We start from the raw sequence: 13327 nt of genomic DNA, 5'->3' as shown, positions 1-13327 counted from the left end.
TGCGGGACAGCGACAAATGCTCTTCTCTGGCACTAGAAACACACTAGACCAGTTTCCAGAAATTCGTTTCTCGGCTGGGGGGGGGGAAGCGGAGAACATAGTTTGCGCATGCGCCCAACGGGGCAGGGGGGCGGGGCTATGGCCAGTTCCGGGGCTGGAAGAGGCCAGATTGTTGCGCCCTATCGGTAGCTCAGCGATGGCAATTTTTAGTGTTTACGTGGTGAACAAAGCCGGCGGCCTGATTTACCAATGGGACAGCTACTCGCCACGGGCTGAGGCTGAGAAAACTTTCAGTTACCCGCTGGATCTGCTGCTTAAACTGCACGACGAGCGTGTACTGGTCGCTTTCGGCCAGCGCGACGGCATCCGGGGTGGGCTGGGCTCGAGGGCGGGGCCGGCGCTGCGGAAGCGGGCTGCTGGGAGTGACCGGAGGGATTGGGGGTAGAATGGGAGTAAAAGGAGGTGCGGGGCGTGGACCAGGGTGCCTCTGACAATTTTTTTTTTTTTTTAAATTTTCCGAGACAGTTTCTCTGTGTAGCCTTGGCTGGTGTCTCTGATTCTTAGCCTCTCTTCTGTAGTGGGCCACGCAGTGCTGGCCATCAATGGCGTGGATGTGAATGGCAAGTACACGGCCGACGGGAAAGAGGTGCTGGAGTATCTGGGTAACCCGGCGAATTACCCGGTGTCCATTCGATTCGGCCGGCCCCGCCTTACCTCCAACGAGAAGCTCATGCTGGCCTCCATGTTCCACTCGTAAGTGCCCCTTCCCCCTTTAAACTTTTCCTCCCCAGACTTTCTCTAGGCTGGCTAACCTGTTTTCTGTGTTCTGACAATCTTTTGCACTTCTTCAGTGGCTGAGCTCTTTTCATAAAGAAATAACTGATTAGCTATATCGAGGTTTGAGGTAGTTTGATCTTGCCCTGTCAGCTTCTGTCCTCTTAGCCCTAGTTTCTTCATCTTTAACAAATAAGGTAATTGACATTTTTAAATGGTTTTTCCAGACAGGGTTTCTCTGTGTAGCCCTGGCTGTCCTGGAACTCAGAGAACCGCCAGCCTCTGCCTTTGAAGGTGCTGGGTTTAAAGACATGTACCACTACTACCCGCCTAGGTAACTGAATTAAATGGACATTAAAAGTCTACCTGTGATTTCCTATGGTGTAAGGTGTGTTGACATAGGATTAGCCATGTATTCCTTAGCATGTTGGCTTTAGCTAACATACTTAGTGTAAAATGTTTCATATTGGGGCTGGAGAGATGGTTTGGTATTTTCTGCTCTTGGGAGAGCCAGCATCCACGTGGTGGCTCACAACTTTAAGTCCAAGGGATTCGATGCCTTCAGGCACCAGTCATACATGTGGCACACATGCATACATACATACGTGCAGGCAAGAACACTTCACTACCATTAACCCATTTGTATTTTGTCCTCATTGCTACATAAAGCAGCCCACCAAGGAGGCTAGAGATGAATTGACTTCTCTGTCACCAGATGACTGAATGACCAGACTTGAGACCATAAATAAATAAAAATTAATGTTAGGGAAACAATGTTACATAGCAAAATTATAACGTATAATGTGTATAAAAGGCAAATGAGCATAAAAGAAATTTTGACACTCCTGCTGAGCAGTTCACAGTATTTCTTCTGACTGTCCCAGGCTGTAAAGTGGACTCCTCCAAAGATTGGGTACTTGAGTGGAACAGTTTGAGGAGCACTTTTCCCTTACATCACTTGGTACATTCTCCACTTCACCTCCTTTGCATACAGGCTCTTTGCTATTGGTTCCCAGTTGTCTCCGGAGCAGGGCAGTTCAGGCATTGAGATGCTGGAGACAGACACATTTAAGCTGCACTGCTTCCAGACACTGACAGGTACGTGTTTGCAGGGGTCACAGGGGACAGCTGGGGCTGACAACCCCGGGATTGACCTGAGATTTGGTGGACAATGTCAGGGATGGTGTCAGGTTTCTCAGTTGTACAAACACATCCATTTGTTTTGTGAATCCAAAGCCAATATTGACTCAGAGGCTGATTTTGTTTATGTCAGCTAGTGTGCTCAACCCTGGGTTTTGATCAAATCCACATTAATGTTAGGTTTCACACATTTTGGAAGGTGTGTTCTTCTAAATAAAAGTCTAAAGCCGAATAGACCTGGCCCTTGGATCCTGCTTATCCTTGCTGCGCTCCTTGGTGTGGATGCCAGAACTGCCAGAGTTTGTCTTCTGGTTGTCCTCTCTACTGAGGAAGTCCAAATCTGAAAATGGCAGTTGACCTCGAGTCTAGTCACTCATAACCCAGTGACAGTGCAGCCACATCACCGCTATCCTCCTGTGTTAGCTGCTTTATGTGCCAAAAAGGACAAAATGAAAATGGGCTTATGGTAGTACTTAACAAAATTGAAAGGACTACAGAAATACAGAGTGCTATTTGCTGTATTCTCTGTCCTCCAGTAACCATTTCTGGCTTTACTCCAGGGATCAAGTTTGTGGTCCTAGCAGATCCTAGGCAAGCTGGAATAGATTCTCTTCTCCGAAAAATTTATGAAATTTACTCAGACTTTGCCCTCAAGAACCCTTTCTACTCCTTGGAAATGCCTATCAGGTAGGTAGTCCCATTCCCCAGATATTGCCAAAGCCTTGTGCTATCTCCCACGTCATTTAAAGTGTGACCAAGTATTGCTTTCAGATAGAGACAACAGTGACCAGCTCTATTTATCTTGAGGACCCTGGGTCTCCTTGTGCTTCAAGACCTTTAAATAATTTCTACCAGTTCTGCCTTGTAGTGGGAGTGTTATACCTCACAATGTTTTGTCTTCTGGGTCTGTCCTAGATGTGAGCTATTTGACCAGAACCTGAAGGTAGCTCTAGAGGTAGCAGAGAAGGCTGGCACTTTCGGGCCTGGGTCATAGGCTGAACCTGGAGTGGACCCCTAAATTCTGAGACATGCTGCAGAACATGCTTTGCCGTTTCTACTCCAGTGAGGATCCTATTTGCAGCAGCCTTGCTAACATACTTGAAAATGGAAGACTGCTGAGCCTGGTGATGGAGACAGATCCTGGGCTAGAAAGCTATGTTCTATGTCCTTTTGTATATATCACAGTCCTGTGCCCTACTCTGTACAGATTTATTTATGGAGGAAGCTGGCTTAGCAATGCTGTAATAAACATTCCTTTGTTCTAGTGTTTGCTGTCCTTACTGATGGTTTGGGAGAAAGGCATGAGAGGGGAAAGTAGAAATGGTAAGGGCATTCTGCGAAGGTGAGGTACTGTCTTCTAGTAGAAAACTAAACAAATTGGTGTTCATTAAACAAGCTAACATAATAGTTTGATTTTGAGTCTTAGATGTGGTCCCAGAGCTGCTCGTTTCCTGGGAACCTGAAGGGTGAAGGTGCATGATAGCGCACATATTATCACTTCAGTCAAGCTAAGTTTTATCTCAGTATACACTGACACCAGGATGTACATTCTTTTACACATAGAATTTAGGACATTACAAAGCACCTGTGCTGCCACAAGTCAAGCAGTTCTGATGGCCTGAGTTTGGACCCATGCTTTCTGACCACCCTTCATCAAGTTGTTTGTTCATTTGTTAGTTTGTTTTGCTTTTGGAGACAAGGTTTCTCTGTGTAGCCTTGGCTGTCTTGGACTCACTTTGTAGACACAGAGATCCGCCTGCCTCTGCCTCCCCTGGTGCTGGAATTACAGGCCTGTGCCCCCCGCCAGCCCATCACTTTAGTTAACCTACCTGCAACCCAGAAGTGTACAGTGTTCAGCTAATGCTGAGCTTGTGCTTCAAAGGCTCCATTTATGCCTCACTCCAGAGAAAAACCTTTCCTTTTGTGGGTGGAAAGTACCGATACTGAGTACTTTCCAACGGAAAGCAGCGTCCAGCTTATGTCTCCCTTTGAAAGGATGAGCCACTGACTGTTTAGTATCAAATCTAGTTTTATTAATATCTAACAAGTCGGCTCACCCTCTGTGTTCCTCCCTTTTGTCCCAGGGTATTGATGGGAGTGGTTGCTTCCTCCCTTCCCTTAGGGACTTAGCAATAACTTTGCCCCCTTGCCAAGAAGCCTTGGGATACAACAGAAACCACAGGCCATTAATGTTCTGCAGCTGCAGAGACAGCTTCACCTCACTAGGAGATGGGAACAGGACAGGGCCTAGGAGAGGATGAAGGGTATAGGAGACGCCCTGAATGCAGGAGTTGTCTGTCAACTAGATGACTAGATGGTAGAAACAAGTTAATGGAGTCTATAAAACAAACACCACCATTTAAATAGAGAGTAGGATGGGGAGTTGGGATCTCATTTGCCAGTGATAACTTGCAGCACCATGGACGTCCAGGGAGACAGTGTAGACACAGAAAGGCGAAGGTTCTATGCTGACCAGTGCAGCCCCTCTCCGTTTCTGTGCCCTGCCAGCAAGGCTGCAGTTGGGGACGCTCCGGAGTTGAGTACTGTCTTCACTCTGCCTTCTTGGGTACTCGGCCCATCTTGGTGCGGATATTTCGAAGCAAGAAGAAGACAGCTGTGCTGGCTATACAGATCACTTCTGCCACCCAGAAGGCTGTGCTCCAGCTATAGTGCTTGGCGATTGTGCTGAAGGGTAACCCAGCCAGAAATCCACCCACTGTTGTGGAGAAGGAGAAGAACCTGAGCCATGTGTGAGGGTTAAGCAGATAGGCAGTTCTACCTCTGATAGGCCTAAGCAAGGCATTGAAGGGAGGCAGCTGTTCCAGCAAATGCCACTTACCATTGGCCATGAGTCCCACAATGGCATGAGAGGTGCCACACAAGTTGGGAGGTGCGCTCTCATTGGCTATGACTCCAAACAAGGCAATGGGACCATAAGAAGAGAAACCAAACACAGCTCCCAACACCAGAATCCAGATCTGCAAGGGCAGCAAGAGACAGCACTGAAAATTAGGAACTGCCCACAAGTGCCTAAGGAGGAACAAACTAGTCAAGGCATAGCTAGCGGCCATCCTCACCCCACTCCCCAATACTGCTGATGATACAGCTGGCACAATGAATGAGCCAGCCAAAAGGGCCTAGGTGGGCAGAGGAGACATCCCTCTGAGTTGGATGCTGGCTGTTTCAGAATTTGTGCAAGCTGGGTTGGTTAGGGGTCAGACAGGGGTGAAACAAAAGTGAGACAGACCAGGAAGAAAACCAGAGATATCTGTAAGGCACCTCGTGCTCTGTAAAGCCTGTGAGCTCAGCCAAAGGATGGAGAGCAGGAGTCCAGAAAGCATCCTAGAGAGCAGAGGAAAGAGAAGAAAACCAGGCCCAGAGTGGAGGTGGGACACAGTACTGAAGAGAGAAAGTAAGGTACTAAAGAACCACAAAGGGAGAAGGAGCTGGCCCAGAGGAGAGGGTCTTGCTTTCTCTCCCTTGCAGACAGCGAGGCTCTATATTTACCTTGGGTGAGTCACTGGTCACCGTTACCCGGAAGAGGAACATGGACGCTGCCATGCCAGCCATCATGAGCAGCAACAGGCCATGGCGAGGGTTCCCATATATCGACAGCCCTGCCTAAGGATACATTGCCAGCCATATCAGGTCCTCCGAGCAGGGCGAAACACCCCCACCCCTGGACTCTGACACAGCAGGACTATTGCTGACAGGTCTTTGGCAATATGTCACAGTTCCTGGCCCCAGACAGCTCTGGGAGGCCCTGGTCACTGCTCAGTGTTCTGAGGCCAAATTCCACAACATCCCTTCCTCCACCTTGGGGCAGGCATGGGACACGTGCTAGGGAGCTGTACCTGGTCCAAAGCCACCCCTGGTTTTCTTAAAGGGCAGAGAAGCTTACTGACTAGAGAGAAAGATCCTGGCTTCCTTTGCCAGCAGTTAGAACTTTTCCACAAGCCTCATTTCTACATCTCTAAGGCAGGTAAGAGAAGCCTGGAATCATTCCTGTCCTACCCAACTTCAACCTTCTGTGCCAACCAGACCATACACCAGGATTCCTGTCTCTCCACTGACTGGCCTAGCCATGCAAGGACTCAAAGAGCCTCTCTTACTGCCTACTCACCTTTGCCATAGCCCGGTCTGACAGGTAGCCGGCTGCAATGCTGCCTACAAGGCCTCCAACCTCTAGGGCACTTACATAGGAACTACCTGCATGGGGAATTGTAGGGAGAAGGCAGGGAAGAGAGAGAAAATGTTTTCCCATTGAGGTTGTCCCACAGGCTTGTCCCACGAATCAGACCCACGACCAAGGGTGCCCAGCCTCAGGGAAGGACTAAATTGGTAAAGAGAAGCAGGGCCTGTATATCTCCTGCACTGACTGATTTTTACACCCTTCCCTGTCCAAACACTCATCTTACCCACAAGGGCGGACTGCCCTCTTTCCTGGATAAGGAAGAACTGGCCCCAGTCTGTACAACAGGTCTTTACTCCAAAGACCACAAGGTAGCCGGTGGAAAGCACCCATAGATAGGGCGACAGCAGCAGATCCTGTAGGGTGCTGTCCTCCTTTGATGAGCCTGCAGTGGGAAGAGGCCAGGTAGGATTCGGGCTCTGGCCCCAGGGCACCACCACCATTCATTAACCTGCTGTCAGGACAGAACCTAGGGGCACAACCAGGAATGACGTGAAAGTGACTCCTTAAACCCCTGCTCTCCTCTCCCTACCTTGCTCCAAATCCCTCAGCAAGTGAAAGAGAAACAAGACTGGTTCGAAAGGAAAAAGGCACCCAGACTGCTTAAACTTATGGCACTGTCCAGAATAGAGAGGTCTGTGCTGTCAGAAAAGGCCCAGGAGGTGCTGGCTCTGGCTTTCAGAATAGAATTTTACCTCTCCACCCAACCTCCATTGCCACTCCTTTGCCTACATCCATTGGCAAGCAAAGGCTACTCCTAATAAAACTGTGCCAACTAAAGGGTGAATGAAGGTGCCCTAGGTGTCAGCTTGGTAGACGCTTACCCTTTTTGCCCTTGGCGGGGGTAGGGTCCAGATTTCGGAGTCCAACATCAGCAGGTTCATTGTGGATGAGCAGCAGACAGAGGAAGGAGACAACCACACACAGTGCCCCAGACAGGGCCAGTGTGCTGCGCCAGCTATAGCTCTGGGCAAGGACTGTTGCCAAGATAGGTCCCAAACCTCCAGCCAGGTTCATGCTGGTTGACAACACAGCCCACCAAGTGCCAAACTGGGAAGGCTCAAACCACTGTGAGACAGAAGTGGGCAGAATAGGTGCCTGGCTTACAGTCCACGTCAAGGGAGCAGCTCAAGTGTGGCAGACCAAGAGACTCACATTACAGGCATGAGGGAAAAGAGTGCTTCCACTTGGCAGAGCCAATTCCCTCATCTGCCACCCGATCCCACCACTCTCAGGCTCCTAAAATATCCTAACAGCAGGAGGAGCTGGCGGGGAACTCCTGAGGAACCTGCTATGGGTTAGGGGAGGAAGGTGGGGGGGTGTCAGAAGGGGCATCTCCAAGTGTTCATTAGGTACAGTCTGCCATGCCAGGCAGGCATGTCGGATGCACTCACCTTCCTCAAGATCTTCCCACAGGGGGGCCAGCCTAGTCCCTGTGCAAGGCCATTAAGAAACCAGAGAGCAGCAAAGACTGGCACTGTGGAGCTCCAAGAGAAGACGACGTTGACCAGACCAACCAGGAGCAGCCCAGAGGAGAAGAGCCAGCGAGCACTCATCTGATCGGACAGCACCCCACTCACAAACTTGCTGATGGCATAGGCTGCCGACTGGCTGCTTGTAATGAGCCCTGCAGCAGAGAGGAGCAGGGAGCAGGACACCTGAGGGGTTAGGGACAGGGCAAAGGCACAGGAGGGACGGAGGAAGGCAAGGGGTCAGGTGTGTGCAGGTGCTTGGCAGGGTGAAACAGGTTCCTTCCCAGATTAACAGGCAGACCTGGACCGCAGATCCGACACTCTCCTGCCCGCCGAGCCATGCATAATAGGCCCAGGCTGACTTAGGACTTCTTAGATTTCTATCTGTCTGTCTGAACTGGAAGGGTGATGTTTTTCTCCCTGGAATTTGCAGTGCCTACCTCACCCTGAATGCCAACAGAAGGCCTCAAGCAGTTCTGTTGCCCCACCATGCCTGAATGTGGAGTGAAGGGCTCTAGAATAAAGTATGACACCAAGCATGGTGTCCCATGCCTATAATCCCAGCACTCGGGGAAGCATAGGCAGGCAGATCTCTGTGAGCTTGAGGACAGCCTGGTCTACAAAGTGAATCCAGGACAGCCAAGCCTACACAGAGAAACCCTGTCGCAGGAAACAACAAAAAAAGAAGAAGATCTTACTCCTCTTGGAAGGTGGCATGACAGGACATACCAAACCATGGCACTACTTTCCCTGTGTTCACTGTAACCTGCAGGTGTAGAATGCCACCTACAGGTGTGAAAACCTTGCTAGCCCCTCCACCCCTGTGCCTCCTGGGCACAGGCATGTATATCAGCTAAGGAGCCCGCCTCTGTCGTTCATCCACACCCATGCACATGGAACTCAGCCTCTGCACCTGGTACATGCTCGAAACCCTCCATGCACACTTCATGCTTGTATACACCATAGTCCAAATAGTGTATCCTACAGCCCACCACCCTACCCTTCCAAGGCTCACCCAAATCATCCTTGTCCAGAGCAATCTCATCCACCAAGGATGGCATGACAAAGGAGAAGGTTTTGCGGTTGAAGTAGTACAGGCTGTAGCCCCCAAACATGGCTGCAAATATGACAGTGCGGTAATAGCCATAGCCTTGGGCTGCCATGGTAGAAAAAGCAGGCCCTGCTGGCCAGGTCACAGTGCTTCTGACCACAGCCTCTTGACTGCTCCTGCTCGCAGCTCCCTTTAGTGCCCGGATCTGCTGAGCTGTGTTTTTCTGCTCCCTCCTCCACCCAGGCTCTTTATAGCCGCCTTCTGGACAATCATTAAGCCTGGGGCAGCAACCAGGGAACCCAGTGTCCTGAGGGAGACAAGAAAACAGTAGATTACTGAGAGCCAAACTGGGGGAGGAGGAGAGGGTCCCTGAAAGAGGCATGCCTGTCTCCAGGATTTCTGCCCTTTCCCTCCTTTCCCACATCCTCTTGCTGGTAAAACCAGCTGTGATTAAAGGCTCAGCCTAATTACTTTTGTCTGCATGAGCCCAGGGGAGGCTGGGGGACAGCAACGAGCTGAGAACTCTACGCCTAGTCCTACTCCCTTAGTCAATGAACTTTCTCACTCACCCAGGTTCACTGAGGGCTCCAGGCCTCATGAAAGGCACTAGGCTGGTTTCTACATCCAGTCTCTCTCAAACATGCCCATGGTCTCTCCTGGCCTTGCAGAGCTCACTGCACCCAATGGGTATACTTTTCCTAATAGGTATCCCCTTCATCGGAGGATACGTTCCTTGATCCCACTCATGATAGTGAACAATGCATACATTTTCCTTATATAAACAGTGATAACGCTTAAATCTATAAATCAGACATAGTAAGGAATTAATAAAACAACATTGCACCATAATAAAAGTGCCTAAGCCTATTGTTTATTTCTGTAATTTCCCATTTCATTCTGTCACTGAAATGTGCAAAGCACAACAGTGGATGAGAGGGACCTAGCTAATTGCAGTAGTTGCAGAATGAAACAAGGACAAGCCCCCTTACTTCGCTCCACAGTGACACACAGAAGGCGCGCTAGGGCCTAGGTCTGGATGAGAGCCCCTTGGAACTGCATCTGGGTCCCTATTACCCTGCAACATCAGTCGGGCTTCGGTACTGCAGGGGTGTGGGCCCGGTAGCACGCCACCGCGGCTTTCCGCTCGGCTGCGCGGACGCTGGAGCAGAAGGCGTAGGCGAGGGAGCCGCACGGAGCCTGGGGAGAGGATCCTCGCTCTGGCAGCCTAGGCTCCGCCAGTCAGGATGGGCGGGCGGCGCCGCTCGGCACCTGCCCAGCACCCCATGTCCTCAAGCCACCCGGGACACCCGACTCCAGGCTGGGAACTGCGGGTCCTGGGGACAGGAGCAGGAAAGCTGTGGAGACAGACCGCTGCAGCCACGAGTGCGCCCGCCGCGTCTGCACGACCGCCGTCCCTGGGCCGTGGAAATGTCGCCATCCCGGAAGGGCAGCCACAGGGACAGCCTCGCCGTAGTCGGAAGTCAGGGGAGCCCCAAGGCCCTAGAGCTGCCCTCGGGTCCCGCCCTCACTGACGCCCCTCCTTCGCATGCCACCCCTACCTGGATGGAGGCGGGGCTCGAGGAGGAAGGCTGGTGCGCGCGCACACCCTGTGAGGAAGACGTCATCGTGACTGCACTCGGCTCCCTTCATAAGGACAATGACGCTTATAGGCTGAGCACGTGTCCCATTACAGGCAGTCGGCCAGTTTCTATAGGGTGCCTCCTGTTACGACCAATCTAAAGAAATACTCCCAGCTTGAAGGGGCATGGTATTTTCTCTAAGAAATAAATGCAGCACAATTTGGAGTTTAAGTCGTGGTCAGGTTAGTGGGAACAGAGATAAAACAATATAGCCCCAGTATTTAAAAGACAGAATTTCGACGAAACCTCGGGTTCTTTAAAAATCCTTTTAATGGTCTTGTTTGTGTGTGCGTGTGTGTGTGAAGTCAGAGGACAGCCACAGGTGTCATCCTCTGGAATACTGTCTACTTTCTTTGAGACCTGTGTCTTACTGGGCCAGGCAACACACCTCTGGCCTTTTCTTTTTTCCATGGGTGCTAGGGAAGAAATGTACTGCTCAAACATTTTACCTACTGAGCCATCATCCCCCAACATCACATTCTAATCCTTGAGCCACTACTTTGTGGAGACAAGGTTATGGCCCCTGCGGGCCTAGAATTCTAGGTGATCCTCCTGCCTCCAAGTGCCTAGGGTTACAGAGATGTCTGTTACCTGAGTTGGACCTTCCATAGTCTAACAGTGGCCTAGGGCAGGAAGTTCACCTTAATCCTAAACCTAACCCTAACCAGCTCCATCCTGCCTGAGCTACAGGGTGAGTTCAAGACGAGAATGGGTATTTTGGCAACATCCTGTCGAGACAAAAAAAAAAAAAAAAAAAAGTAAAGGGAATGTACATCAATTTAAAAAAATGATGATAGACTGTGTGTTTGTTCAGCTGGTGGACAAAAGGCAGGTTAGCCAAGTGCAAAAATAAATCCTCTTTTGAAACCCAGAACTCAATTGTTCAGTGCGAGTTTTAATACATATAAAAAGGGAATATAAAGCTAGGTAGTAGTGGCATATGCTTTTACTCCCAACATGTAGAAGGCAGAGGCCAGTGGTTCTCTGAGTTAGAGGCCACACTGGTCTACAGAGTGAGGTCTAGGACAGCAAGGGCTACACAGAGAGACCTTGTCAAAAACCAAACCAAAACAACAAAGGAATCATAAATTGCATTGAATATATGAGTCTTTGTTGACTACAAATAAGAGTAGTGAGACAACTCAAAGCAAAAAGTTTTGTGATGGGTGGACAGTCAATAAGATTCCTGTAAAGTAGTTCAAGGTCATCCTTAACTGAGCAGCAAGTTTGGGCCAGCTTGAAGTTACATGAAACACAACAACAAAAACAGGCAGTATGGCTAAAACCATTAATCCCAAGAGCACTTTGAAGTCAGTACTTACAAGATCTCTGTAAGTTCAATGCCAGCCTCCTCAGCATAATGAGTTTCAGGCCAGCCAGATCTATATCTACCTATCTCTATCTATCTATCTATCTATCTATCTATCTTTCTTTCTTTCTTTCTTTCCTTTCTTTCTTTCTTCTTTCTTTCTTTCTTTCTTTCTTTCTTTCTTTCTCTTTCTTTCTTTCTTTCTTTCTTTCTTTCTATCTATAGTGAGATCCTATCTAATGCAAACAAGAGCCACTAATCTATGTCTTCTCTACTCTTGCCTTCTGCTTTTATAGTTGAATTTAGGACACCTCAGAATTTTCTCTTATCACACCATCCCACAGGAAAATGGCTGAAGTTTTTTTTCTTAAAGTACTCCAGATTGAAGAACAAAGATCTTTTAGAATACAGGAAGAGGGGAGGAAGAGATAAAATGGGATTGGTTCTACTGGTGCTAAACTTTCACTCAACATGTATCTTCCCAGCTGAAGCCTGGTGTATACCAGGCTCTGTGCTCTCAGGTAGATGACCGAACCAAGGAGTGAGTTTCTTCAAAAAGAAGCTCCAGGGGAGCCTTTAATCCTAGCACTATGGAAGCAGAGGCAGGGGATCTGAGTTTGAAGCTAGCCTGGTCTAGAAAGCAAGTTCCTGGACAGCCAGGGCTACATATAGGCATAGTAGGTCATCTCAGCACTTGGAAGACAGAGATGGCTTGACAATTAAGAGCACATACTGCTCTTGGGGAGTGCCGGAGTTTGTTTGGTTTCTGGCACTCACATGGGATAGCTTACAACCACCCTTTGAGCTCATCAGGCATCTGCATACATGTATGCACACATGTATACAATCACAAAGACACAGACACAGACAATTAAAAGAAACTGTTAATTGGGGCTGGGGGATGGCTCAGTGGTTAGGAGTATTTTCTCTGAGAGGACCTGAGTTTGGATCAGTGCACCCAAGCTGGGTAGCTTACATCTGGGTAGTTACATCATCTGTAACTCCAACTCCAGGGGATCCAGGAACCTCTTCCGGCTCGGCTCCAACAGGCACCGTGTGAACACGTGGTCTACATAGAGATATGCACACATATGTATATGTGTACATAAAATAAGTAAAAATTTAAAAACCTGGCTTTTATTCCATATATTAAGATGAATCTAAAAAAATAAAACAACAACAAAGCCTGGCAGTGGTGGCGGCACACACCTTTTAATCCCAATACTTGGGAGGCAGAGGCAGATGGATCTGAGTTCAAGGCCAGCCTGGGCTACAAAGTGAGTTCCAGGACAGCCAAAGATATACAGGGAAACCCCAAAAACGTCTCTTTATTTAACAGATGCATGATGTGGGAAACAATTAAGTTTCTCCCCTGTATGTGTATCAGCCCTGTAATTACTACTCAGATTAACAGATCTATTATTTATTTGGGGAAGTTTCAAACCTACCCCAAAGTTTCAAAATTTCACAAAAATATTCTCCTATACAACCACAATACCATAACCACACTAAACACATACAAGCACACATATCATAGTATGCCATTAGAAACCTAAGCATGTCTGTGTCCACACTGTAAAGTTTATCTAACTTTCCTAAGTAAATATACATAAACATGCCCACTGTCAAACCACATGGAAGCCAGTTGTTACATCATTATAAACTTTAATTGCAGTTTTGGGCTGTATTGCTGTAAAAATAAAAATATCCTATCCAGCCACACCACCATAATCACACATACACACAAGT

The 13327-nt window shown here is 48.7% G+C and overlaps 2 protein-coding genes and 1 non-coding gene across 8 annotated transcripts; 2 read left to right on the top strand and 1 right to left on the bottom strand.

The window, feature by feature from the left end:
- The first annotated feature begins 137 nt into the window (after positions 1-137).
- Trappc4 (trafficking protein particle complex subunit 4) lies at positions 138-3178 on the top strand. Of its 3 annotated transcripts, none has more exons than XM_055621815.1 (5): positions 138-371; positions 579-753; positions 1769-1872; positions 2475-2601; positions 2830-3178. In XM_055621815.1, exons 1-5 carry the CDS (start codon positions 197-199, stop codon positions 2906-2908), a joined length of 660 nt encoding a protein of 219 aa, XP_055477790.1. In that variant the 5' UTR covers positions 138-196; the 3' UTR covers positions 2909-3178. The 3 variants fall into 3 exon arrangements, with proteins under 3 accessions (XP_055477790.1, XP_055477791.1, XP_055477792.1); XM_055621816.1 differs by lacking the exon at positions 138-371 and adding an exon at positions 400-462; XM_055621817.1 differs by lacking the exons at positions 138-371; positions 1769-1872 and having other exon boundaries at positions 469-753.
- A 747-nt stretch (positions 3179-3925) lies between these two features.
- On the bottom strand, positions 3926-10152 carry Slc37a4 (solute carrier family 37 member 4). 4 transcript variants are annotated; one of them, XM_055622117.1, is made up of 10 exons: positions 9999-10152; positions 8594-8936; positions 7501-7733; positions 6931-7174; positions 6333-6491; positions 6038-6123; positions 5422-5535; positions 5194-5256; positions 4754-4892; positions 3926-4493 (listed from the first exon to the last, which is right to left on the bottom strand). In XM_055622117.1, the coding sequence occupies exons 1-10, from the start codon at positions 10065-10067 to the stop codon at positions 4378-4380; spliced, it is 1566 nt and encodes a 521-aa protein (XP_055478092.1). In that variant the 5' UTR covers positions 10068-10152; the 3' UTR covers positions 3926-4377. The 4 variants fall into 4 exon arrangements, with proteins under 4 accessions (XP_055478092.1, XP_055478091.1, XP_055478093.1 ...); XM_055622116.1 differs by having other exon boundaries at positions 3926-4630; positions 9999-10150; XM_055622118.1 differs by lacking the exon at positions 5194-5256 and having other exon boundaries at positions 3926-4630; positions 9999-10148.
- Positions 10153-11063: 911 nt separating this feature from the next.
- Positions 11064-11188, top strand: LOC129687859 (small nucleolar RNA SNORA40). The gene has a single exon (XR_008721826.1). It is a non-coding gene; the product is annotated as a small nucleolar RNA SNORA40 (small nucleolar RNA).
- The last annotated feature ends 2139 nt before the right edge of the window (positions 11189-13327 follow it).

Source organism: Psammomys obesus, unplaced genomic scaffold, assembly GCF_907164565.1.
Source record: "Psammomys obesus unplaced genomic scaffold, mPsaObe1.curated_primary_1811, whole genome shotgun sequence".
NCBI classification, from domain to species: Eukaryota; Metazoa; Chordata; class Mammalia; order Rodentia; family Muridae; genus Psammomys; species Psammomys obesus.
Note: the sequence above shows the minus strand (reverse complement) of the source record. Positions and strands in the feature narration are given on the sequence as shown.

Excerpts from the sequence above, each read along its gene's own strand:
- Trappc4 (XM_055621815.1), top strand. The coding sequence starts at position 197 with ATGGCAATTTTTAGTGTTTACGTGGTGAACAAAGCCGGCGGCCTGATT. Across the intron at positions 372-578 it reads CCAGCGCGACGGCATCCGGG|TGGGCCACGCAGTGCTGGCC; the intron begins GTGGGCTGGGCT and ends TCTCTTCTGTAG. Across the intron at positions 754-1,768 it reads CTGGCCTCCATGTTCCACTC|GCTCTTTGCTATTGGTTCCC; the intron begins GTAAGTGCCCCT and ends CTTTGCATACAG.
- Slc37a4 (XM_055622116.1), bottom strand. The coding sequence starts at position 10,067 with ATGGCGACATTTCCACGGCCCAGGGACGGCGGTCGTGCAGACGCGGCG. Across the intron at positions 8,937-9,998 it reads GCGCACTCGTGGCTGCAGCG|GACACTGGGTTCCCTGGTTG; the intron begins GTCTGTCTCCAC and ends TGTCTCCCTCAG. Across the intron at positions 5,257-5,421 it reads TGACCAGTGACTCACCCAAG|GATGCTTTCTGGACTCCTGC; the intron begins GTAAATATAGAG and ends TCTGCTCTCTAG.